Source organism: Marmota monax, unplaced genomic scaffold, assembly GCF_021218885.2.
Source record: "Marmota monax isolate L192 unplaced genomic scaffold, Marmota_monax_Labrador192_F-V1.1 WCK01_AAM20220418_F8-fsc00186, whole genome shotgun sequence".
Taxonomy (NCBI): Eukaryota; Metazoa; Chordata; class Mammalia; order Rodentia; family Sciuridae; genus Marmota; species Marmota monax.
This window is the reverse complement of record NW_026694725.1, coordinates 2,903,613-2,930,928: the sequence shown is the minus strand read 5'-3', so window position 1 is coordinate 2,930,928 and position 27,316 is coordinate 2,903,613. Positions and strand designations below refer to the sequence as shown.

General features: G+C 37.2%; 1 protein-coding gene across 1 annotated transcript in view; it reads left to right on the top strand.

Moving 5' to 3' along the window:
- The window catches only part of LOC124078962 (deleted in malignant brain tumors 1 protein-like), a 198,164-nt gene extending 171,135 nt beyond the window's left edge, over positions 1-27,029 (top strand). The window contains 13 exon segments of the mRNA XM_058572557.1: positions 1,053-1,361; positions 1,453-1,770; positions 8,963-9,055; positions 9,206-9,520; positions 10,584-10,898; positions 16,281-16,322; positions 16,412-16,726; positions 16,949-16,981; positions 17,390-17,527; positions 17,843-17,938; positions 18,519-18,605; positions 19,826-19,972; positions 26,748-27,029. Coding sequence (XP_058428540.1) covers positions 1,053-1,361; positions 1,453-1,770; positions 8,963-9,055; positions 9,206-9,520; positions 10,584-10,898; positions 16,281-16,322; positions 16,412-16,726; positions 16,949-16,981; positions 17,390-17,527; positions 17,843-17,938; positions 18,519-18,605; positions 19,826-19,972; positions 26,748-26,866 — 2,327 coding nt within the window. The 3' untranslated portion in view covers positions 26,867-27,029.
- Positions 27,030-27,316: the final 287 nt, after the last annotated feature.

The window sequence follows — 27,316 nt, the reverse complement described above, 5'->3', positions numbered from 1 at the left end:
GGGTAAATTCCATTTTGATGACTTACTTTGAAAAGAAAAATTATCGAACATGTTATTTTTCAGAGAAAGGATTCCCTTCTTCAGGACATCAACCTACAATTACATTACAATTGCATATCTGTAGTCAGATTTTGCCCCAAAGTTCGGAATAAATATTCAAAATCACTTCCTGATCAACTTCAATAGATGTCTAATGGCTTCTTCCAATTCTGCTTATTAGAAACAGAATGATCCCTTGAAACAAAACAAAAAGGCAAATAAGCATCTTCAAACATCTTGACAACTTCTGATCCTACTTCTTATTGGGGGTGGAGAGGTACTAGAGATTGAACTCACGGGCACTCAATCACTGAGCCACATCCCCAGCCCTTTTTGTATTTTATTTAGAAAGAAACAGACTGACCAATTAGTAGCTTAGCACCTTGCCATTACTAAGGCTGCTTTGAACTTGAGATCCTCCTGGCTCAGCCTCCAGAGACACTGGGATTATAGGCATACACCACCTTGCCCAGTTTATCTTACTTCTAAATTCTCTGTTTTATTTAATGGGAAGGGTGGTGCAAAGAAGCCAGATTATCTTAGTCACCATAACCTACTTTCCATCTCTGTCTCACACTATTTAGTGGGATATTTTCTCATCTCTAAGTGGGAAATTAATATAAATTGTCATTTTTGATACATTTTGAATTTTTCCATTTTTTAACAAATGTTAACTTAGTTGTAATGATTATTTGTGAACTGAAAGTTTCTGAGGATAAAAGAGTGAAAAGTTAATCCTACTCTTTTTCTACAGTGAGTTCAAATTCAGGGGATAGGGCTTATTAAAAAGGAGGTAGACTGACACATACAGAGACAGACAAACACACAGGTATATTGTAATACATAGAATAATATGTTCATATTATATACAAATATATATATATTTGTCAAATATATATATATATATATATATTTGACAGCTATATACAAATATATATATATATATTTCACAGCTTTCCTGAGACATGTAGCTCCCAATTCCAAACCATTGTAACGGTTATGTTCTTCCACAGGATTTGTGCGTTTGGATGGAGGAGGTGGACCTTGCTCTGGGCGAGTGGAAGTGAATTCTGGAGGAGGATGGACTCCAGTATCTTATGGGAATTTCACATTACCCACTGCCCAGGTCATCTGTGCAGAGCTGGGGTGTGGCAAGGCAGCATCTTTTCTCTTGGACCTGCCCCTCAGAGTGGCCAGTGAACTGGTCTGGGCTGAAGAGTTCCAGTGTAAGGGATGGGAGCCTGAGCTCTGGTTCTGCCCCAGAGTGCCCTGTCCTGCAGGCAGCTGCCCCCACAGAGGGGTTGTGCAAGTTGTCTGCTCAGGTGAGACCCACATCAGGACTTTAACCTTTTTGCACACTCTGATGTGGTAACAAACGTGAGATGTTACTGAAATCCTGTCTTCTCCTGCCAGAGTACACAGAAGTCAGGCTCATGAAAAATGGCAGCTCTCAGTGTGAGGGTCAAGTGGAGATGAAGACCTCTGGAGGCTGGAGAACACTCTGTGCCTCCCACTGGAATATGGCCAATGCCAATGTAGTTTGCCGTCAGCTGGGCTGTGGAGTCGCCATCTCCACCCCAAAGGGAGAGTACTTTGTGGAAGGAGGAGATGAGATCTGGAGAGACCGATTCCACTGCTCAGGATCTGAGTCCTTCCTGTGGAATTGCCCTCTGACTGCCCTGGGTGTTCCTGCCTGTGCCCATGGAAACACAGCCTCTGTGGTCTGCTCAGGTAAGAAAGGTCAGTGCTGACTGGTACTTGAGTGACATGTCTCTAAGTTCAGACAGCATGGAGAGCAGAATAGAAATAAGAGACATTCCTTTGTGTAATATGATTCTTCTTGGTGATCATTCATTTGTCAGACCCTGTCAAATGTTATTCAGAGGAATTTTTTTGATTGACAAAGGCTAAAAGTTTATTATTACCTATATAATTTAAGCACACAGAAAAACAGAGTAAGATAAGGAACACACATTTTGTTCTGCAAAGTTATCTCAAATCTTAAACTTTTACTACCACATTTGCTTCAAACACTTTTATTATTATTTTTATTTTTCTTACTAACTCTGCATTATAGTAGAATGTATTTTGATGTATTATACATATCTGGAGTATAAATTCTCATTCCTCTCTGTTGCGAGGGGGCAAAATTGTGACATATGCAGTCGAGGGGAGAAATAAAAAATGTTCACGTGCTTCTGCCCCTTTCAATGCTTTATTCACTAAAAGTACTCAATACAATTTCACTCTATAGGTTCTTAATCAAGCAAACAACAATACTTAATGCTAGGCACTACAATAGACATAATCAATGCACAGCAAACTATTCTAGATTAATTCTAAGCACTGCAAAACACACCTAATCATGATAGGCTAATGAGAGACATTTCCTCTGCATGCTAAGTCAAAATGTCTTAAGCCTTAGGCTTTATGTCCAGTAGATGCACACTCACTCAGACCACGATGACCAGGTCCAGAACCAAGGCAGGCTTTTCCTGGATTGGAGTGGACGACCGGTTGAGGAGAGGGTTGTAGGGAGAAGTTGCGGCTCTCACCAAGGTCCAGAAAAGGCGGTAAAGTTTGAGAGCAGAGAGGATCACACAGAGGCTCAGGAAATGATGACAAGTGATGGAATGTCAGATCCTCATCAGGCTCTCCAGCTGGAGTGCATTCTTGTTTCAGTTGGCTGAATTCCTATTCATTTGCTCTATTATTTATACTAAAATTTGGGGGGGTGACCCCCCTTTCAGTCTTTATCAGCTACCACCAGTTTTCTCAGTCACATAATTTACTCTGGTCTGATGGTCTCCACCCTGATCTTCTCACCTTCCCCTCTTATCAGGGGAGGACAGCCTGCCAGGGGCTTCACTCTGTTTATCAGGGTGAGAGGAAGTAACTTGTTTGAGGCCGTACTGGAGGGATCTGCGGGTGTTGCCTGGTGAAACTGCAGGTTTCAAACTGGAGTTTTTAAAATGGAGTTGCTTAGGCTCAGGCCTAAGGCCATCCTAACACTCTGATTGTACATGGTGTAGAGTTACACCAGTCATGTAATCATAAATGCACATAGGGTGATAATGTCTGATTCACTCTACTATCCTTACTACACTTATATAACTTCCCCTCCTTTCACTCTCCTCTGTATAATCCAAAGTAACTCTATTCTTTCCTAGCTCCCACACACTTTATTGTGAATTAGCACCTGCATATCAGAGAAAACATTTAGCCTTTGTTTTTTGGTGATTGGCTTATTTCACTTAGCATGATAATCACCCGTTCAATCATTTACTGCCAAATGGCATAATTTCATTCTTCTTTATGGTTGAGTAATATTCCAATGTGTATATATATATATATATATATATATATATATATATATATCATATTTTATATAGTATATATAGTATAAAGACATCTATGTTGGTTCCATAGCTTAGCTATTGTCAGTTGAGCTGCTATGAATTTTGATGTGTTGTGTAGCTACAGCATACTGATTTTTAGTCCTTCAGGTATATGCTCTGCAGTGGGAAAACTGAGTCAAATTGTGGTTTCATTCTAAATTTTCTGAGGAATCTCTATACCACTTTGCATAAGCACATTGTATGAGTATACTTTTCCCCATATACTTGCCAAAATTAATTGTGTGTTACTTGTATTCTTGATAATTGCCATTACACCTGAAGTGATATGAAATCTCAGTGTAATTTTAATTTGCATGTCTCTAACTACTAGAGATGTTGAATTCTTTTTGTATATTTGTTGACCAATTGTATTTTTTATTTTGTGAAATGTCTGTTCAGTACCTTAGCCCATTTATCTATTGTGTTATTTGGTGAGGGTGTGTTAAATTTCTGAGATCTTTATCTATCTTGGAGATTAATGCAGGTGACAATGATTTTCTCCTAATCTGCAGGCTCTCTCTTCATATTTTTAATTGTTTCCTTGCTGAGAAGAAGCATTTTAGTTTGAGTCTATCCCACTTGTGGTTTCTTGATTTTACTTCTTGAACTTTAGAAGTCTTGTTAAGGAAATAGTTTCGAAGCTGACATGGTGGAGATTTGGCCCTACTTTTACTTCTATTAGACATAGGATTTAAGGTCTCAAGCCTAAGTCCTTGATCCACTTTGAGTTGAGTTTTGTGCAGGGTGAGAGATTTGGGCTCCATTATACTTTGCTACATATGAATTTCCAGTTTTCCCAACACCATTTTTGAAGAGGCTATCTTTTTTCCAGTGTATATTTTTGGACCTTGGTCTAGTATGAGCTAACTGCATTTATGTGGGTTTGTCTCTGTGTCTTCTACTCTGTATCATTGGTCTACCTGTCTGTTTTGGTGCCAAAACCAAGATGCTCTTTGTAACTATAGCTCTGTAGTATAATTTAAGGTCTGGTATTTTGATGGCTCCCACTTTACTTTTATTGCTAAGGATTGCTTTGACTCTTCTGGGTCTATTATTTTTCCAAATGAATTTCATGACTGATTTTTCTATTTCAATGAAGAATTCCATTGGAATTTTAAGTGGTAGTTGCATTAAATCTGTATAGAGCAATTGAGAGTATGGCCATTTTGGCAATGTTAATTCTGCTATCCATAAACATGGAAGATCTTTCCATGTTCTAAATTGTTTTTTAATTTCTTTCTATAATGATCTGTAGTTTTCATTGTAGAGGTCTTTCATCTCTTTTGTTATATAGATTCCCAAATATTTTAAATTTTGAGGCCATTATGAATGGCATAGTTTTCCTAATTTCTTTTGATGTATTCACCACTGATGTATAGGAACATAATTGATTTATGGGTGTTAATTTTATATCCTGCTACTTTGCAGAAATAATTTATTAGTTCTGGAAGTTTTCTGGTGGAATTTTTTGGATCTTATAAATATAGGTCATGTCATCAGCAAATAGGGATAGTTTGTGTTCTTTCCTTCCTATTTGTATCAATTCAATTTCTTTTTTCTGTCTTATTGCCCTGGCTAGAATTCTAAGGACAATGTTGAATATAAGTGGTGAAAGAGGGCATTCTTGTCTTGTTCCAGTTCTTTGAGGGAATGCTTTCAGTATTTCCCCATTTAGTATAATGTTGGCCTTGGATTTAACATATAGAACTTTTTCAATGTTGAGGATGTTCCTACTATCCCTAATTTTTCTAGTGTTTTGAACATGAAACCATGTGTGTTTTGTTAAGTGCTTTTTCTGCATCTGTTGAGATGATCATATAATACTTGTCTTTATGTCTATCAATGTGATGAATTATATTTATTGATTACATATGTTGAATGAAACTTGCATCCCTGGGATGAACCCCACTTGATCATGGTGCACTAATTTTAATATTTTTGTATGAGATTTGCCAGACTTTTAATGAGAATTTTTGTATCCATGTTCATCAGGGATATTGATCTGAAGTTTTCTTTCCTTAATGTGTCTTTATCTGTTTTTGGCATCAGTGTGATAGTAGCTTTATAGAATGAGTTTGGAAGGATTCCCTTCTTTTCTATTTCATGGAATAATTTGAGGACTATTGGTGTTTACTGTATTCTAAACTGATATTCATTTTCTTACAAGGTCTTGTAGCACATGGCTGAGAATCTATCTGGTCCTGGGCTTTTCTTGATTTTGGGGCTATTCATGGTGACTTCTATTTCAATGCTTGAAATTGATCTGTTAAAATTGTGTATGTCCTCCTGATTCAGTTTGGATAGGTCATATGTCTCTAGCAATTTTTAAGTGTCTTCAAGATTTTCTATTTTTTTGAGTATAAATTTTCCAAATGCTTTCTGATTATCACTGTATTCCAGTGATATTTCTTTTTCAACACAAATTTTAGTAATTTTTGTTTTCTCTCTCTTTGTCTTAGTTGCTAAAGGTTTATCATTATGTTGATTTTTGCAAAGAACCAACTTTTCATTTTTGTGAATTTTTGAATTATTTATTTTGCTTCCATTTTATTGATTTCAGCTCTAATTTTTATTTTTTCCTGTCTTCTACTGAATTTGGTGTTGATTTATTTTTCTTTTTCTAGGCTTTGAGATTTAATGTTAGGTTACTTATTTTTTTTACTTTATATTCTTTTACTGAATGAGTTCAATGCAATGAAATTTCCTCTTAGTACTGCCTTCATAGTGTCCCAGAGATTTTGATATGCTGTGATATTATTTTCATTTCCCCTAAGTATTTTTTTGTTTAATCCTTGATTTCTTCTGCTATCAATTGGTCATTCAGTAGTGCATTATTTAATCTTCTGATGTTAAAGTAGCTTCTCTTTTTTAAATTATATCATTGATTTCTAATTTCATTCTATTATGACTAGATAGAAAGCAAGGAATTATCTCTAATTTTTTGTATTTTCTAAGAGTTGCTTTATGGCATAAAATATGGTCTATTTTAGAGAATTATTAATGTGCTGCTAAGAAGACAGTGTCTCCAATCATTGATGGATGAAATACTCTATATCTGCCTTTAAAGTCTAAATTATTGATTACATTATTTAGTTCTATGGTTTCTTTAGGTTTTCTTTGGAGGATCTATCCAGTAGTGATAGAGGAATGTTAAATTCACTCAGTATTATTCTATTGTGATCTATTTCTTTTTTGAAGTTGAGAAGAATTTGTTTCATGTGAATAGATTCTGCCTTTTTTGAGGCATAAATATTTATAACTGCAATGTCTTGCATATGTATCATTCCCTTAAGCAGTATGAAATGTCTTTCTTTGTGCCTTCTGATTGGGTTTGACTTGAAGTTCACTTTACCTGATATGAGGACAGAAATCCCTACTTGTTTACATGATATAATTTTTCCCATCTTTTCACTTTTGGTCTGTGAATGTCTTTGCGTGAGTGGTGAGTCTCTTGGAGAAGGCATATTGTTGGGTTGTGTTATTTTAATCCAATATGCCAATCTATGTATGTTTAAATATATTATTGAGATATGATTTGTATTCCCAGTCATATTGTTTTATTTCTGGACTTTAATTTGATTTAGTTTATCCCCTTCTCCCTTTGCTGATTTTCACTTTTATTTTTCATTTTTTTCTTCCTGGAATATTTTTCTGAGAATGTCCTGTAGTGGAGGATTTTTAGTTGTGATTTTTTTTAAATTTTATTTATCATGGAAGGTTTTGTTTTCATCTTCAAATATGAAGCTTAATTTTGTTGGGTATTGTATTCTTGTTTGACATCCTTTTTCTGTGAAGGCTTGATATATATTATTCCAAGACCTCCTAGATTTTGGGTCTGGTTTGAGAAATCAACTGAGATGCAAATTGGTTTTCCTCTAATTGTAATATGACATTTGTTTCTAGCAGCCTTAAAAATTCTATGCTTATTCTGTAAGTTAGGTATTTGAAAGAATGAAAGCAAGAAAGAAAGAGAAAGGAAGAGCAACACAAATAAAAAATATATTTCATTTTTTTTCTCATCATTACCTGACTCATGAATTTGGGAATGCCTCTTGGCTGTTGCCTCTTGGGATCTGTCATAATGTTACCCTTGAATGTCATAGGGAACTGAGATCACTTGAAGACTTAACCAAGCTGGGAATCCAGGATAGTTTATTCATATGTCTGGTAGCTTGGAGTTCAACAGGGGGCTGTTGACAGAACCACCTGCAAATGGTCTCTCCCACATGATAGTCTCTATACAATAGATGTGCCATAAAGCAAAGAGAAGGAGCTATGACTTTCTGAGCTAGGCTTCTATGTCAAGCCATTTTGGCTTCACCACATTCTATTGCTTATAGACAGCCCACAATGGTCAGCCCAGATTCAAGGGAAGGAGAAATGGACTCCAGAGGTCAATATATAGAGCATCAAAAATTTTGTGAAAATGTTTTAAAGCTATATGTGTATTGAATATCTGAAATTGTGTATTCTCTAAGTTGTACTTTTAGCACTATTATAGTGGCCTTAAATATCTAAAACTTATAGATTACATAGGAATGTTAGGTTCTCTCACCATGTCTCTCAAGTCCCTGTTTATGGTTTCTATCCTTATATTTCTGTGCTTTATTCTGTGTATTTTTCTGTGTTTTTGTACTTTTCAATTTCTATTCTGTCATAATCTAATGTTTTTGATTCACCTTTGCGTTCTTATTTTTAGCTCTTGATTTTTTTAACTTGCAAATTTTTACTATATTTTGGTGATCATTTCTCTGCCAATATACACATCATGCCATTTAATAGACCAATTAAACATGATTATTTAGATCACCTATAAGTAAACACCAATATTAATACCTAAAAATCTTTTCCATTTTTTTCATTGTTCCTGTTTGTTGTCTACTAAACTCTATTTCATGTGGTGTTTTGGATCAATATGCTTCTTGAGAAACTATACAAAACCTTCACAAAGGATTTTATTTTGCACCTTCCATGTACTTAAGGTAGATCCATGTATTTAAGGTAGATCACATTATACAAAAACAAGTGAAATTTTGAGTAACTGGGCACCATCCCTGTGACAAAAATCCTTTTTCTTTCGCAAAATACAAAACAAGTTTCCTGCTTGTTTAACATGATTTCTCCTCTTTGATCCAAGCTGAATTATATTTGTGTATGGCCAAGGCAATCAGGCAAATATGGCGAGATTTTCAGTTTTACCTTCTAACTTAGAATAGGCAAGTACCTCCAGGGAAAAAATAGCTAATCCCACATTTTACTTTTATCTTCACTTGACTGCTAACATCTAGCTATCCCGGGAGCTGTGCAACGTCCTCAAGAAGCATTAACATATTGTCACTTTTCTAAAGTCACTCTGAGTGTTTGACATATAGCCCAAAAAGTGTCAGAGTCAGAAGCAGAAATCTCCATTATGAGAACAGTTCTGAAGATAGGAAATTACTGATTTTGTCCTACAGCTTTCAGATGCCATCACTAGATTATTATGTACCTTAATTCAGTTTCATCCTCTCTACTCCCATCTGTAGGTAACCAGACTGAGTTGCTGCCCCAGTGCAGTGACTCCTGGTCTGACCCAGCAGACTCTGCAGCCTCAGAGGGGCACATCACCAACTGCTCAGGTGAGCAAGGATCCCAGCAAATATTATAAAATAATCTCACCATTAAAAATTCCTCATCTTGATCTTGTTTGCAAAGCCTCTTTGCCTCAGGTGAGCAAGTATCCCATTCCCTGTGTGAATGCCCACTGACATGACCCTGTCTCTCCTCAGACAGCAGACAGCTCCGCCTGGTGGATGGGGGCAGTCGCTGTGCAGGGAGAGTAGAGATCCAGCAGCTGGGCTCCTGGGGCTCCATCTGTGATGACAGCTGGGACCTGAGTGATGCCCACGTGGTGTGCAGACAGCTGGGCTGTGGAGTGGCCCTAGAGGCTACCATCTCTGCTCACTTTGGAGAGGGATCAGGGCCCATCTGGCTGGATGAGCTGAACTGCACAGGAGAGGAGACCCATGTGTGGCAGTGCCCTTCCCAGGGCTGGGGGCAGCACAACTGCAGGCACAAAGAAGACGCTGGGGTCATCTGCTCAGGTCTGTGGTGCACACTGGGTACCGGTAGGAGAAATCAGAAGCATATACTGGATGGTATCTGAGCCTTACGAAAGTGGATGGGAAATTAGTGGCAGGGTGGATGGGGAGGAGGCTCATCCCACACTCCCTGGCCCTCTAGCAGAAAAGATGAAGTGCTTCCATTTCCTGGTGCAGCAGCTGAGTTTCTGCTCCTTCCTTCTCATCCCTGCCTCCTGACAATCATTCTCTTCAGTGTTCATTTGACTGCAGACCTCATGCTTCAGTTACTGTGTGTGCAACATCCTGAGACCCACTGTATTAGTTTCCTATTGCTGCCATAATAAATTACCACAGAGTTAGTGGCTTAAAACAACATGAGTTCAAGTCTGACCCTAGTCCACCTGAGCTATAAATGAGGTGTCAGTGAGCTACATTCAGTGGAGGCTTTTCAAAGACTCATTTCCTTGCCTTTTTAGTATATAAAAATTACCTGTATTTACCTTCACTATTCAAGTCAACTACCTTGCATACTTCTGACCATTTTTTAATCTTCATATCTTTCTATGATCAGAGTCAGAAACCATTGTCTGCTTGTAAGTATACAGATAAAAGATGTTAGATTGAGCTGACATAATTAATCCCAGATAATATAAAATAATCTCACCATTAAAAATTCCTCATCTTGATCTTGTTTGCAAAGCCCCTTTGCCTCAAAAGGTAACCTATTCACAAGCTTCAGGATCAGGAACTGACATATCTGGGACTTCACTGTTCTGCCACCTCATTGTCCACACCCCTTTTCCCAGGGTGTGTCAGATATTTAGTCAGGTAGCTTTTCCTCCCTCCCCTCAAGAGGCCCACTTCAGTGTTCCTGCCTGTACATTTTCCACTATACCATTGTCATAGAATTACAAAGATACATACAAGTTATCAAAACAGGTCAAGGGATATATGTTTTGTCTTTCCACCTGGTGGGCATTTCATCAGCAAAGTTAGCAGTGAGGACTCACTACATAGGGGTAAAGTAAAACAGCACTAAACATTAAATTCTTACTGTGTCCTGTTTCCCTCCTCTTGGTTTCAGAGTTCCTGGCCCTCAGGTTGGTGAGCAAGGACCAGGAGTGTGCTGGGTGGCTGGAGGTTTTCTACAACAACACCTGGGGTAGTATCTGCCACAGCCCCATGGAAGCTGTGACCTTGTCCGTGATCTGCAGACAGCTTGGCTGTGGGGACACTGGGACTCTCAACACTTCTGTTCCTCTCAGAGAAGGTTCTAGACCACGTTGGGTGGATGGAATCCAGTGTAGGAAAACGGACACCTCTCTCTGGCAGTGTCCTTCTGACCCCTGGAAACAAAGATCTTGCTCTGCAAAGGAGGAAGCTTATATCATGTGTTCAGGTGATTTACTCCCTATTCCTGTGTCCTCACTCTGTAAGTTTTTGTTTTCATACTTTCAAGCCAAGAGAATAAGTTCAAATAAGTTTCTGAGATACAAATTTGAATAGAGAATATTTTAGCCTCAATTTACAATCTTATTTCAATGACAGAATTAAGTAAACCTGTTCTGACAGCCATTTATGTGGAAAATGTCATGCATATTAAATTAAGCATGAACTTACCCTCTAAAGGTAAAAAAGTGTGTAACAAATGGCTAGAACAGTCTTAGGCTAAAATAATTATTCTCTATTTCCTTAGTAGAGTGAGGAATTTTACCTCAATTATATAAATCACTTGCTATGTCCTGTCATAGTGTTAAGATTGTGTTTTCTTTTTCTACATGTAATGAAGATTAAAACTCTCAGCAAACTCTCATAGGTATTATAGTGATCATTTAATCCAGATATGGAAACTAAGATTAGGAGTAAGCACTTCATTCACCCCATATTCTCAAGAGAGTGAGGGAAACTTGGGGTATCCAGTACTAGTCAGTTATCTTTGAGCCCATGGACTTTTATGGACATCAGCCATCTACATCAGTCAGACAAACTCTCAGTTCAGATTTTTGATGATAAGTAATTGAGTTAATTGCTTCTAGCAACTTAATTCGAGGCACGAGGAGGAGAGACAAGAAGAAAATACTCCCCCTGTCCTCATGGAGTTTATCCTCTAGCATGATGACACACACCAACCAGAAATGTGAGTGTCATAAAGAAGTGGAAGGTGCTGTGTAAATGGGTAATTTTAGGAAAAGAGAAATCACATTTAGGTTGAGTCCATTGAAGGAAGTAGATGTCAAATGAAGACAGTAATAAGAGCATTTGGTCAGTGTAAATACTGAGGTGTGAGAAGCCTGGTGACTTGAGATAGTGATAAAATCCCATCAAGCACAGAGTAGGAAGAAGCTGGGGAGAGTGATGCCTGATTATCTAGATGGATAAGAAGAGTTCAGTTCCTCTCCATGGCCCCAATACAAATTCTGTTGAAAAGCTGTCTGTTAATCTTCTTGTCTGCCACATTATGGGGAATTGCTGTGAGATGAGGATCCTAGTAGCCCCTTATTTTCTTATTGAATTCATCTCCTCACCGTCCCAGACGTCTTGGTTGATACTCCCTCCTCTGAGCCTTTATCCATATGCTACTGCAAATGAACGACTTCTTCCCTCTCCCAGGAAACATTCTATGGGGCCTGTTGGAAATTGGAGGCTATTGTCTTCCAATTTCTTAAGACCTATAATGTGTCTTCAGTTTAATGTTCTGATAAAAAAAAAAAAAACTGGCTGTCCTGTGAAAACAATGATATCTTTATCATCTGGAGGCTCTGTGCTTCCCTTTCAAAAGAATATTTCTGGGTCAAATCTTAGAATAAAAATGTTCCCGCTTTCTTTTGTCATTTTCAACAATTTATATTATTTTTTCTCCATGTCCACGTGCTTAAAATTTGTCCCATGAAGTGGTACCAACTACCACTTCAACTGGTGTCACTCTTCATCCTGGTTGCTTCTCCTCATCCAGCAATGCTACAATCCCAGGCTCACTAGGCTCCTCTGTCTCCTGTTCCTGGTGCTGCCAGGAAACTTGCACTCCACTGAGATAACATACTGGCCTCCATTCCTGACTTTATCCCTTGGAGGCACTACACATACATCCCATCTCCCTGGATGGCCACACTATTGACCATCACTAACTGTCCAGCTTGAGATCTTGCTTACATTGTTCCTTCTCTGACTGTTGCCTCTTCTCCGTGTGGCACGTATTCATTATGCTTCTTTTCCAGATATTTCATCCTCATGCAGATTGCTAATGTTTTCCCTTATCAGTTTTTCATTCTTCCACTCTCCTCAGTATTGCACATGTTCTTCTTACCCTGATTAGACAACATGATGTCCCATTATAATCCTCCCCCTTCAAGTACACTCAATTCCCTGGTTTCTACTTTATCTGTCAATGAGAAGAATAGTTGAGTCAACTACCTAACACTTCACTGCCTGCACTGGACTAGGCAAGGACTGCTGAATCATTCGACAAGTACTGTATCTTGTTATAATGTGAAATTACCCTGCTAGTCTCTTTGAATTTGTGATCCAATCTCTGATGGACCTCCACACTGGCCCCATATTGTAGTGTGCTTCTCTCACATGTGCTCTTGCCCTCTCTCTAACATGACATTTTACAAATTCCCTGATCTCCCACTCATTGCTATTTAAACCACATCATACATACAAATGATAATCTTCACTCAAACTTTACTGAAAAAAGAGAAACTTTCAGCTGTCTGTCTTCTTTTTGGTTTTCTCCTCATGGTCACTCTAATTTACTGAGTATTAGTCTTGCAACTTCTTCATTCAATATCTAAATTTTAGATTCTCTATTCTTCCTTAGCTCTTTCCTTCACTAATCTCATTGGGGTCCAGGCCTTAGATGATATTATTCCACTGACAGCTCCCAATATAAAGTCCATATCTGATCTCTGACCTTAAATCCATTCTAGTGTATTTCATTGCTACTGGACACTCACTTGAATATAAATGGATAACTCAAATTTAGCTTTCAAAGTAGAGCATTTTATTTCACTCCTTCAATCTACCTCTACCCATTTTTCCCTTTTTATTCCCCATCCCACTTAATGTCACTGTTGTTGCTCAGTTACTTATTCTCAGTCTACATTCACATCTCCATTTCACTCTCACTCCAGTTCCAATGTAGAAGCAAGTTCTAGGCCTGTACCAGAAACCATGTCCTAATTCCTTCTACTCTTTCCTTCCCACCCTCATCTATCTTAGTTCAGAAAGATCACTTGTTGCTTGGACTCTTCCAAGAATCTTCAGAGATCTTTGTCTTCCATATCATAATGTCTATATAATGCTGGAAATATGCTCATTTGATTACCAAGTTGATTAATATGTTGCTGTGTCACAGGTGAGCTGCCTTTAGAAGTGACACTGTCAAATTTCTCTGTGGCTCCCAAATGCAGAAACAACTTGAAAACATGGCTCAGCAGTTTGTAATTACCTTAATTTGCAGAAATGCCAGGAAGAGTGAACACATTGATTTTCTCAGACTTTGAAGGACTTCCCCATGGAAGAGGGAGGAGACTGTGAGCCACTTCAGGGTCAAGGATGTGACTCAGGGGTGCAGATTATGACTGGTTGGGTTTGGATTCACTCTAAGTCTAAGTAACTCTAAAGAACCTCACCATGCGAGGAACCCAAGGGAATGAGTAATGTTGTCTCTCAGGGCAAAGAGCACTGGAGGCATAAAGGGATGTCCACCCCACCTTCTCTTATGCTGTGTAATATTTTTTGCTCTCTTCACATGATTGGCAAGTATTTGACACTAGGGGATTGACATTCTTCATTCTAGTTTATTTTTGGTGTAGAATTAATTGATATGTTTTCTATTACACTGAATTACCAAAACCCTAATTACTCATTGAAATCAAGGAAGACTTATTAAAATATAAAAGGTACATTAGTGACATTGCATAGCCACATTTCTATTCATATTCCCCTGATGTAAATAGAATTAATGGACTGGTAGTTACTCTTTTCCCAATTCTCCATTTTCATGGAATTTTACCTAAACTAATATAGTGATAATAGCATTTATCTTATGGTATCTTTTTATTTGGTTTTACAATGTTGGGCTTGTATCATACTTACTATTGTTACATTGGCTTTCTTAACAATATATTAAGGAAGTTCCATAAGTAGTGCTCACTCCTTTGTAAAACAACTTCATAATGTTACATTCTTAAGAGATAAGTAGTAGAGTTTGCATAATCATTTTTGCTATTTATTTATATATTTTTTTAATTTTTCCCTTCTAAAAACAATATTGTAATAAATATCCTTGCACATATAACACTACATACTAGTAGGTTATTACTACAAGATGACTGCCAATGGTTGCAAGATCACAGGATATCTATTTTTTAAACAGATATCATCATATTGCTTTGTACGAGCAATTGTTTTCAAACAGTATTTCATATCTTCATAGAATACACTGGGATTTTTTTATAACTTGACCATTAAACTAAAGTCAAAGAACATACAGAATCTCAAAAATCAAAAAAGGAACAAAGCCCACAAACCTATGCTAGGAACTTCCTAAAATCCAGGAAGGATGAGAAAATAAATGATGGTAAACATTTCAAAAGAATTTTTTTTTTACTCTTTTCCTTTTTCTTCCTTTCCTCGCCTTATTTTCTTCTTTTTCCTGTAGAGTCTAAAGTGATAATAAATAATAAGATTAGGTACCGATGATGTTTTTTTCTTACAATAGACTCCACATATTGAGAAATAGACACCCAATCCTGAAGTGAGCAACCACACAAAACAGATCCTGCCATCATCTAGAGATGTTCTCAGTTTAGTGTAGGAGGTTGACAGAATAATGGGAATAATGTATATCCATGAAGGTGTTGTAGGACAAGTGGAATGTGTGTTTTGTCCATGTTAATTTGCATTTATATGTATTCTTTTTTTTTTGCTTCGTTCTATGTTATCTCTATGTCCTTTCATGTATTAATTTTCCTCAGTGTATTATCTTTCCATGAAAATATTTCTCTTTCCAGCTAACTATTGTTTACTTATTAACTTTTTTCTGATATCTGCTTGCATAATTTATGTAAAAAACATTTTAATTTATTGAAAATAATAGTTTCAATTAATTTAAATGAATACTTTCAATGTTTGTAATTTTTCATTAACAATATGAGAGATATTGAGTACAATTTATTTTGAGGATTATTCAGTACTTATGTTTTAAATGCCTAATATTTATTACCAAAAAACACTGACATTAATTTACATTTCTTTTATTGCCTTTAGGATTTGAAAGAATTAAAAACTCTTTTTCAGCGGATCTTGCTCATTTATATATTTAATCATTAAATATTTACCAAACCACTGTTCATAGCATTTGTAGAAAGTCACCCCTACATACTTTTAAGGAATGCACTCAACATGCCAGGCATTGCCTATTAGCAGGAATACAGGGAATGAAGCTAGGGCCCTTTCTAGAGGAGTTTTCTTTCAGGGTAAAGTGTCTGAGTGTGTTTTCCTGTACATACATGAGCATGTGCATTATCATGTTTGTATTTTTTTTCACATAGTAGGCATTTAAAACAGGTAAATTGATAAAAATAATTTTAGCTGCTGATAGGAATATGCTATAGAGAATGAATGTCTCAGTAACCCAGTCTAATAGACTACTTCTGAAGTACCTTATCTCCACCTGTTACCTGAACTGAGCCTAGGACATTAGAGAGACTTATCTGGGGGCAGGATCTCCCCAGCTGTCACTTACTAGTGCTTCCCCCACTGTCTGCTCCTACAGGAAACAGACCCAAGAGCTGTCCAGCCAATGCACCCTGCACAGGTACCTCATCCCCTCCCACCTTCCCCATGGCTTCCAGGGGCTCCTTTCCTCCCACCAGGGAGTAAGAGGAGGTGCTGCTGCCTTTTCAGACAAAGAGAAGCTCCGACTCAGGGGAGGAGACAGCGAGTGCTCAGGGCGAGTGGAGGTTTGGCATGAAGGCACCTGGGGCACTGTGTGTGATGACTCCTGGAGCCTGGCAGAGGCTGAGGTGGTGTGTCAGCAGCTGGGCTGTGGCTCTGCCCTGGAAGCCCCAGGGGAGGCTGCATTTGGCCCTGGAAATGGAAGCATCTGGCTGGATGAGGTGCAGTGCAGGGGCAGGGAGCCCTCCCTGCAGGCCTGTGCTGCAGCACCCTGGGGACAGAGTGACTGCAAGCATGAGGAGGACGCTGGTGTGAGGTGCTCTGGTGAGTAGCAGGACCAGGTGGGGGGCCTAGAGTTGAAGGAGTGTGTTTGCATCCAAAGGGCTTCCCAGGCTGTCCTGCTACCCTGAGCCCTGGCTCTGGAAGGCTGTGCCCAATCTCCTGGCATCTGGGACAGAACTTTGTGCCAATGGTTGGGGGTGGGACCCAGAGACATTCCCAGACCAAAACAGTGCAGTGATTCTATTTTCCTTTTCTTCTCCCCAGGTGAAAGGACAACAGCTCACCCCACCAGGAGAAGTAACTGGTTTTTTGTTTGTTTGCTTTTTAAAAAAAATTTATTCTAAACCCAGTAATGGAGGAGATAAGCAGATTTTCAGAGTTCTGCAATATGGAGTCTACACAGCTCCGGTCATATTATAGTAGGCCTGATGATCAGGTGTTAGAAGAAGCCATCATTTGTGTTAAATGGTAACACTCAGGGAGCTCCACTGCCTCACCTGCATTAAATTTATAGAAATCCCTTAAAACCAGACTCAGAAGAGTGTTGACACAGCCCAGAGCAGGATCTAGGGTGGTAATATCCTGAGATTTATGATATATAATGTCTGAACTAGAGACTTCATGGTCCTGAGGACTCAAGTGATAATTGGTTTCTTCTGAGCTTATGGTCTTCTCTAAAGACTCATCTCTCTTTTTCTTCTTCAGGCACCAGTTCAGCCTCAGCTCCTGTCCCTGGCATCTTCTCCTTACCTGGGATCCTCTGCATGATCCTGGGAGCCCTTCTCTTTCTTGTTCTCATCATCCTGGTAACTCAGCTGCTCAGATGGAGAGTACAGCGCCAAGGTGGGACTTGGGAATTCTGTGACCTGAAAATATGCACGAGAATATTGGGCCAATTTTTTTTAAGTACACATTTTAGTCTTGTTCTCATTATATGAAAAACTACCTTCTCTACCATGGATTGGAGACTTAAAAGGCATGAATTCATCCTGGGTTAAAAAAGGGAGCCCTCAAATAGGATGATTTCCCATGTGGGCAGTGCTAGTGGAGACTGGTTTTAAGATCCGGGTGTGGACAGAAATCTAGTTCTATCCCATGGTCTGTTGGTAATGGAAAGACTTCCAGGAGCAATGTCTGAACTCATTCTGCTTTCCATAGCCTTATCCACTTTTGAAGATGCTGTTGATGAGGTCCTGTACCAGGAGATAGATTACCCCATAAATCCAGAGAAGGAGAGCCTGCTGAACAGCCCAGGTGTGTTCCATAGCCTCCTTTGTTTGCATGAGTTTGCTATCAGTGTGGGAATCTTCAATAAGCAAAGATCACATGACTAACCCAACCTCACATGGCATATTTGGTAGCTTTCTATTACTGAAATAAAATGCCTGAGATAATAAATTATAAAGAAGAAAGTTTGATTTGGCTTCCATTTTCAGATATTTTACTGCTTTTGGCCCATGTAAGGCAGCCTATCATGCTGGGAGCATGTAGTGGAGCAAAGATCCTCACCTCACAGTGACCAGAATATTAAGAGAAAGAAGATGAGATTAGCATCCTACAATTCTTTTCAAGAGGATGCACCCAACAACTTCATTTCTACCACTTGTTCTCACACCTTAAAGGTTCTACCTTTTCAAATACCACCAACCTGAGGACAAACCATTTAGAACAAGAATTTTTAGGAATATTCCTGGACCACTGTAACAATTATCAGCATCCTTCTAAGGCAGGAGCTCTAAGCCTTCTCTCTACAAGTATAAAGCTTCAAAATATTTTCTGAACGCTGACATTGGACCTCCTCCTGTGTTTGTCTATGATGTTTTCTCCCTACTAGGAACCATATCCGATGATGGCTCAGCAACTATGCTACCCTATTACACAGGGGACAATGAGGAGAATGGAGACCCTGAACCTGCCCCAGGTAGTAGAGACAAGTCTTCCCCTGGATGGTGGGGGTGAGGAGGAGGTTACCATCTGAGAAGACCTTTCTATGATTAGGATGGGAAGGATCTCTTCCTTCAGGTTCACAGCTATTTTTTCTCTCCACCCACTCTGTCTTATAGAAAGGGAAAGATGAGATTCTAATCTGTTGATTTCCATAGATACTTCCATATGGCCACAGACATACCTCAAATATATCATTTTAAAATCCAAGGCCATAACTTTAAAAAGAACATTTGAACTTGATTATCTCACAAATTCTATGGTGAAAGAGAACATATGGATTAGACCTGAAATACAGGGATGTATGGACTATTTTGTGGTTTATTGAATACTAAGACAAAAAAATGACCTTCATAATTACTAGAACACAAGGAGTGTGTGTGATGCCTGTACTTATCAATCATTGGAGGAGCTTCTCTAAAAATGACCTGAGAAAGGAGCACATCATGGACCTTCCCCAAGTGGTAGAAATGGAGAGTTCCTAGGATGAGGCATGTCCAGGAGTGCTCTTTAAAATTAAATCTTCAGGACAGCAAAGCACTACAGGAGGTTGAAACCCATGCCTCCTGGGATTCAAATTGGTAGAATAGCCTATCTGTGGGAGAGAGAAAGACAGGCTTCTCTTCTGTGTCTCCCTCGCCTCAGAGGCCATATGAACAGCCTGGGTTCTCCTTGGGCTTGATGAAATCACCCTCAATCTCTGATATGTACATATTTTCCAACCCTTTATTATATGCCTGAAAAGAGTACATTAAACTTACAACATAGGGGCTGGGGATATGGCTCAAGAGGTAGCGCCTCGCCTCGCATGTGTGCGGCCCGGGTTCAATCCTCAGCACCACATACAAACAAAGATGTTGTGTCCGCTGGGAACTGAAAAATAAATATTAAAAAAATTCTCTCTCTCTCTCTCTCTCTCTCTCTCTCTCTCTCAAAACTTACAACATAAGTTTTATTGATGTTTTTTGGCATGACATGTTAATAAAATATTCTTGAATTTCATACATTGAAATATTTAGATGATTTACATGATCTAAGAATATGGACATCAAATATATGCCTTTGGGACAGCCCTGGAATATGATACCTATATTTCTCAGCTATGAGAATCTCATAGAATCTCTTCATTAGAACAGATTGAAGACATCACCAAGACTAACAAATATCTTCCACTTCCTCCTTATTCCCCATTTTCAGAACCTGGAGGACAGCATGCAGTTGCCACAAGCAGTGGTTATGATGATGTTGAAGAGATACCTGTTCCTGAAAATCCTTCTTCATTTGTAATGAGGGAGAAGAATTTTTTCTCAGAAGAGGGAGGTGGTTCCAGGTGTTCTCATACAGGTAAGTGGATAACTGTCTCCAGTGGTCTTTCATTATTATCATGGTAAAGACGGATTGGACATATCAATGATCAGTTTTCCTTTACTACAAGATTCTAAGTTGCCTTGTAAACCAAGATGATGTCATCTATTCCCTTTTTCTGTTTATTGAAGCTATTTTATTTCTTCTGAAAGGAGGTAAATACTGTGTCCTCTGTCTGCACATACTGTTCTTGGGATAGAGACATGTCTGTATGATCTACAGAGACTTTGTGGCTTTGTTACACTCTTCACAAAGCAAACCAAGACCTCTGTTTGAACATCAAGTATTCTTGTCTTTAAACATGTGAGAAGTAATTTGGAGAGCATTTTAGTGTTTTTATTAGTGCAATATAATTATTCATAATAGTGGAATTAATTTTGATTATTCATAAATACATATAGCATAATTTGCTCCATTTAAATGTCTAATGCTTCCTCTTTCCCTTTTCCTTCCCCCTGATTACCGTCTCTTAATCAACAGGTCTGCCTTCTATGTATTTATTGTTTTTGTAGTAAGAACATTACATTCATACATAAAAGTAAAATTCATCATGATATATTCAAGCACACAGAGAGCATAATATGGAGAATTTCATTTCAGAGATCCTCTCCATTTCTCCCTGTCATGTCTCCCCTCGACCCACTTCTAATCCATTGTTATCTATTTTCATAATATCTCCTCTTTTTATTTCTTACTTCTATGTAGCTTCTGCATATAAGAGATAAGTTTCAACTCTTATCATCCTGAATCTGGTTATTTCACTTAGCATGATTTTCTCCAGTTCCACCTATTTACCAGCAAATGATATAATTTAATTTTTCTTTATGACTGAATATAAGTCTGTTATGTGTGTTTGTGGGTATTGTGTGTGTATATGTGTGTAATTTTTTATTCATTCATTCATTAAGAGACACCTAAGCTGACTCCATTACTAGGTCACTATAAACTCAGCTATTATAAACACTGATATACCTGTATCACAGTCTTATGCTGATTTCAACTCTTTTGATACATATCAACAAGTGGAATAGCAGGGTCATATGGTAGCTGCATTCCTACTCTTCTAAACAATCTTCATACTGCTTTCCAAAGTTGTCATACTAATTTGCTATCTCACCATGTGTGTGTATTTCTTTATCCCCACCTCCTCTTCAACATTTATTTACTGAATTCTTAAATTTTTATCAGTGCATTATATTTCTCCATAATAGAAGTGTTCATCTTGAACTATTTATACACCCACAAAATAAAGTTTTCTCCATTTTAATTCCCGTGTTCCACTTTTTTCTTCTCCCTTCTTCTGCTCCCCGTCCTCTACTTCCTTTCTGTTAATTTATAGTTTTTTAATAAATTAGTTTTATATATCTACAATTATATATACATACACACGCACATATACTTTAACATGGTATATTTATCTTTAACATAATTTGGTCGATTTCATTCTACAGTTCCTCCTTTTTCTCATTCTTTCTCCCTTCGCATCAACCCCATTACTCTCTTCCACTGATCTCTCTTTTTCTTTCATAAGTCATTGTTAATCCAGAATTCTACCCCTTTCTTCCCCTTCATGCCTTATTTTGCCCCAACTTCTGCATATAAGAGAGGAAATTCAATTTTTGACTTTCTGAGTTTGGTATAATTTACCTAGTATGATGTTCTCCAGTTCCAGCCATTTATATGGGAATACCATAATTTAATTCTCTTTTATGGCTGAGTAAAATTTTCCCACATTCTCTATATGCATTCATCAGCTGATAGGCACCCAGGCTGTTTTCATAACTTAGCTATTGTAAATTGTGCTTCCCTCAACACTGATATGCTAATATCACTCCAATATGCTTAGCTTAGTTCTTTGGATAAAACCAAGGAGTCACATAGTCATGAAGTTGTTTTATTCCTACTCTTTTGAGAACTTTTTATACTGTTTTCCAAAGTGGCTGTACTAATTTGCAGTGCCACCCAAAATGAATGAGTACTTTTCCCCACATCCACTCCAGCATTATATATATATATATCCTTGATGATTTCCATTCTAACAGGGACCAGATGACATAAAAATTTAGTTTTGATCTGCATTCCCTTGATTGGTATAGATGTTAAGCAGCTTTTCATATATTTCTTGGTCATTTGTATTACTTCTTTTGAAAAATACCTGTTTAGCTTGACTTGTCCATTGATAAATTAGATTAAGTGCTTCTTAGGTATTAACTTTTTGAGATGTTTTCCAAGCACCATTTTTTTTTAAAAAAAGGTTCTTTTCTGCAACGTAAGTTTTTTGTTCCTTTGTCAAGTATCAGATGAAATATCGATTTGAGCTTATTCTGTGTTTTTTATTCCATTGCATTTGTCTTCATGTCTGTTTTGATGCCAGTACCACGCTGTTTTTGATAGTACAGCTCTCTCCTTAGCTAAAATAACCAAAAGAGAGAGAAGACCCAAATCAACAAAATTAGAGATGTAAAAAATTTTCAGAAGTCCAGAGGCTCATTAGGAACTATTTTGAAAATTTGTACTAAACTATAAAATCTATGAGATATTAACCAATTTCTAGGTAGAAATCAAACCAGCAGAATATAGAAAACCTAAACGGACCATATCAAGCAATGATACTGAAGCAGCAATAGGAAGTCCTCCAACAAAGAGAAGTCCTATCAAACTATTAAGAAAGAAATTTTACCCATCTTTCTCAAATTATTCCATGAAATAGAAAAGGAGAAAACACTTCCAAATTTATTCTATACAGCCAGTATTACTCTTATACCAAAAGAATACAAAGACACATCAAAGAAGAAAAACTACAGACCAATGTCCCTGAATGAAGCAGACACAAAAATTTTCAGTAAAATATTATTAAAGCATATTCAAAGACACTTGAACAAGATAGTATGGAATGAAAAGTGGGTTTCATGTGAGTGGGATGCAAGGGTAGTTCAACATATGCAAATCAATAAGTTTAATTCACCAAAAAAAAATACATCTAAGGATAAGAATCACATGATCAGTTAAATAGATAAAGAAAAAAGCAGTTGATAAATTTTAGCTCCCATTAATGTTAAAACTTCTGAAGAAATTAGGGATAGAAAGAAGCTACCTCAGCATTTAAAGGTTATGTATAGCAAATGCAAAGCCAACTTCCCATTGAATGAAGAAAAACTAAAAATATTTTCTCTGAAATCATGAACAGGAAAGGATGTTCACTCTCACCACTCCTAGTCAATATAGTTGTTGAAACTAAAATCAGAGCAATCAGACAAGAGAAGAAATTAAAGAAATACAAATATGAAGAGGTCAGATTATCTGTTTCCTGAAGAAAGGATCCTGTATGTAGTATATTCAAACACATCCATCAGAAGAATTCTAAAACTTATATACAAATTCAGGAAAGTAGAATACAAAATCAGCATTCAAAAATTGATACCTTTTCAGGCTGGGGTTGTGCCTCAGTGGTAGTGCACTTGCATAGCCCATTCAAGAACCAGGGTTCAATCTCAGCATCACATAAAAATAAACAGATAAAATAAAGGTATTGTGTCCAACCACAACTAAAAAAAATAAATATATTTTTTTTTAAAAAAATCAATACCTTTTCAATATTCCAATAATGAATCTGCTGAGACTAAAATCAGGAAAACTATTCAGTTCACAATAACCTAAAACAAGGCAATGATTATTATTTATCCTGAATCTTATCTTTCTAACTGGGGTGAGATAAAACCTCACTTTTATTTCATTTCCTTTATTGTTAAGAATGTTGAACAATTTTTTCATATATTTCTTGGCCATTTTCATGTCATCTTCTGTGAAGTATCTGTTTAGATCACTTGCCCATTGACTGACTGGGTTATTTGAGTTATTTTGATTTTACATATTCTGGATATGAATTCTCTGTCAGAAGAATAAGTGGCAAGAGTTTCTCCCATTCTTCAGGCTCTCTTTTCAACATCTTGTTTCCTTTGCTGTTTGAAGTTTTTAAATTTGAAGCTGCCCCAATTGAGTCTTGGTTTCATTTCTTGAGCTTTGGGAGTTTTATTAAACACTGTTTGTGGGCTGGGGATGTGGCTCAAATGGTAGCGAGGTCGCCTGGCATGTGTTGGGCCCGGGTTTGATCCTCAGCACCACATACAAACAAAGATGTTGTGTCTGCCAAAAACCAAAAAATAAATATTAAAATTCTCTCTCTCTCTCTCTCTCTCTCTCTCTCTCTCTTTAAAAAAAAAAAACACTGTTTGTGCCTGTGTATTGGAGAGTTGGCCCTATGTTTTCTTCTAGCAATTGTAAACATTCGTGTCTAATTACTAGGCCTCTGATCCATTTTAGTTGATGTTTATGCAGGTGAGACAGAGGGAGCTCCTTTCATTCTTCTACATATGGATATCTTGTTTTCCTAGTGTTTTCCCATTTGTTAAAAAGTCTATTTAGTCAGGTTTTCTTTTACCTTATATCAATGTTTTATTTTTATTTTTTACAATGATCTTGACATTTCATACATTTGAATCAAATGGGGTATAATTTCTCATTTTTCTGATTGTACAGGTTGCAGAATCCCATTGGTCATACAGTCACGTATATACATACAGCAATAATAATGTCTATTTTATTCTGCTGCCCTTCCTTTAGTCAGCTTTTTCACTTCTTTGACTAAAAGACCCAACCAGTACAATTGTAGAGGAGAAAAGATTTATGCAGGGGCTCAAGATCTCAAAGGTATCTATTTATAAACAGTAGGCTCCATTCATTGAAGCTCAAGGTGTGGCTGAACATCATGGTGGAAGAGTGTGGCAGAAGGAAGCAGCCTGCATGGTGATCAGGAAGAAGAGACAGACTCCACTCTCCAGATACACAATATATACCCAAGGCCATGCCTTCAGGGACCCACTCCCTCAACCCACAACCCACCAGCCTTCAATTACCAGGCGTTTAATCCTCATCAGGGGAATAATGCAAAAATTGAATTAAGGCTCTTACAATCCAATTGTTTCTCCTCTTGCATTTTCTCACACATGAGCTTTTGGAAGACATATCACATCCAAATCATAACATCCATTTTTTTCTTCAATGTATGTTTTTACTGATTTTGTCAAGCATCAGATGACTATATCTGTCTGGGTTTATCTCTGTGACTTTTAGTCCATTGACTTTCATGTTGGTTTTCATAAAAATGCCATTTTATTTTTGTTAGTGGAGCTCTGCAGCATGATTTGAGCATGGGAATTTTGTTGCCCCAGCCTTGTTCCTCTTTCTCGGTATTCCTTTGGTTACTCTGGATCTTTTATTCTTCCATATGAATTTTAGGACTGATTTTTCCATTTCTGTGAAGAAAGTCATTGATATTTTGATTGGGACTGATTGAAACTATAGATTGCTTTTGATTGTATAATTATTTTATCAATATTAAATCTGCTTATTGAAGAACAACAGATGCCTTTCCATCTTCTATAGTCTTCTTTAAATTCGTTCTTCAGTGTTCTATAGTTTTATTTTATTAGAGATCTTTCAACTTCTTAGCTAGGTTTATTTTCATTTTTTGTTGTTGTTGTTGTTGTTGTTGTTATTGTTCGTTTCTTTGTTTCAGGTTGTTTTCAATGGAATATTTTCCTTCATTTTTTTGGTTGGTTTTATTATTGGCATATAGTAAAACTTTTAATTTTTGTATGTTGATCCTGTATCCTTCTACTTTTCTGTATTTATTAATCCACACTAAAACTCTTCTGAAAGAGATTCTATGTATAGAATCATTTATCTGCAAATAGAGATAATTTGAATTTTTTCTCATTATATCCATTCAATTTTCTCCTCCTCTCTAATTGATATACCTATATATTACAAGAATTATATTGAATAGGAATAGTAAGGTTATGAATCCTTACCCTACTCTAGATTTTAGAGGAAATGCTTTTATTTTCTCACCATTCATTTTGATGTGATGTTGGGTTTGTCATGTATAGCCTTTATAAGAGTGAGATAATTTTCTTCTATCCCTAGTGTCTTCAGAGATTTTTAACATGAATGGATGCTAAAGTTTGTTGATGAATTGTTTTCTGCATCTATTGAGTTGATTATATAACTTATGTTCTGAATTCTATTTATGTGATATATTGCATTTATTGATTCACATGTGCTGACCAACCTTGCATTGCTGAAAATTTATTTTTAATGAAACACATAACCAATTATTTTCATTAACATTTCCCACTTTAATCCATAATGTACAATATCCATAAATAGAGATATTGAAATTTCCCATGCTAGAAGGAATAATTCTCTTATTGTTTGAAATAACATATAGTGTCATATTTTAGAAGTGGGCTTTCCACTTGTGCATGGTCATGTGGTCCCTGGGAAAAGGAAACTATTGAATTTAGTTAAGCTGCCCTTCTTTGGCATCTGGACCCAAGCTGTTGTCATGAATACTGTGAAAGAAAGTGTGGTATTTTATTGAGGTATGGAGGAATTGTGAGAGGTCATCTTCTGCCTGGAGTGCTTAAGGAATCAGACCAGCCTGGTGTGCAAGAAAGCACTTGCATCTCTTTGCCACTCCTCACTATTTTTAACTCATTCTCCTTCTAATTGTTCAAATCAAGACTTATGCATAGGACATAGTCAATGTGATATAACTCTATTAACCCTTCCACAAAAGTACTGGTTCCCCATAGATATTTTCTAGCCACTCTACTAGTCTTTTCATGTTGCAAGAGGACTCTGGACTGTCATATTTGTCACCACTAAAATCAGGATTCTCTTACTGTTCCAGGCATCTCTCCTCAGTCTCTCAAAGAAGCTGACAATTCTAACATGGAAGAGACAGCATCCTTATTTGTCCTGAGAAAAGAAGACCCTGGATATGATGATGTTGAGTCTAACACCTTGTAGTGGTGTTTTGTTGTGTTTTGTATTTTGTGTAACCAAGTCTGCAGATAACTCCTTATAATATTGTTTCCTGATAAAAGAGAGTTCTGTCTTCTTCATTACTAGAAAGTTTCTACATTCATTACTGGAAAGTTTCTCATTTGCAATAAATACTCTGAGCCTCAAATACCAGTGTCATTCTCTATTTGAATGCATTCACCACCAGCACCCTCTGAAAATTGAATGTTCAAAATTAATGGATCTCACATAGGATCCCCCACACTACACACTTGATCTTTTAGATGAACAGAAGTTTATTTTCTCTTGAACAGTATAAAACTGGAATACAGTCCTGAACTAAGAACTTGGTCTTATGAAAATTAACTTAATAAACACCTATCTTAATATTCAAAAACATCCCATTCATGCTGACTAAAACCTACATTTAGTGATTGGGGAGTATCAGGTGGATGG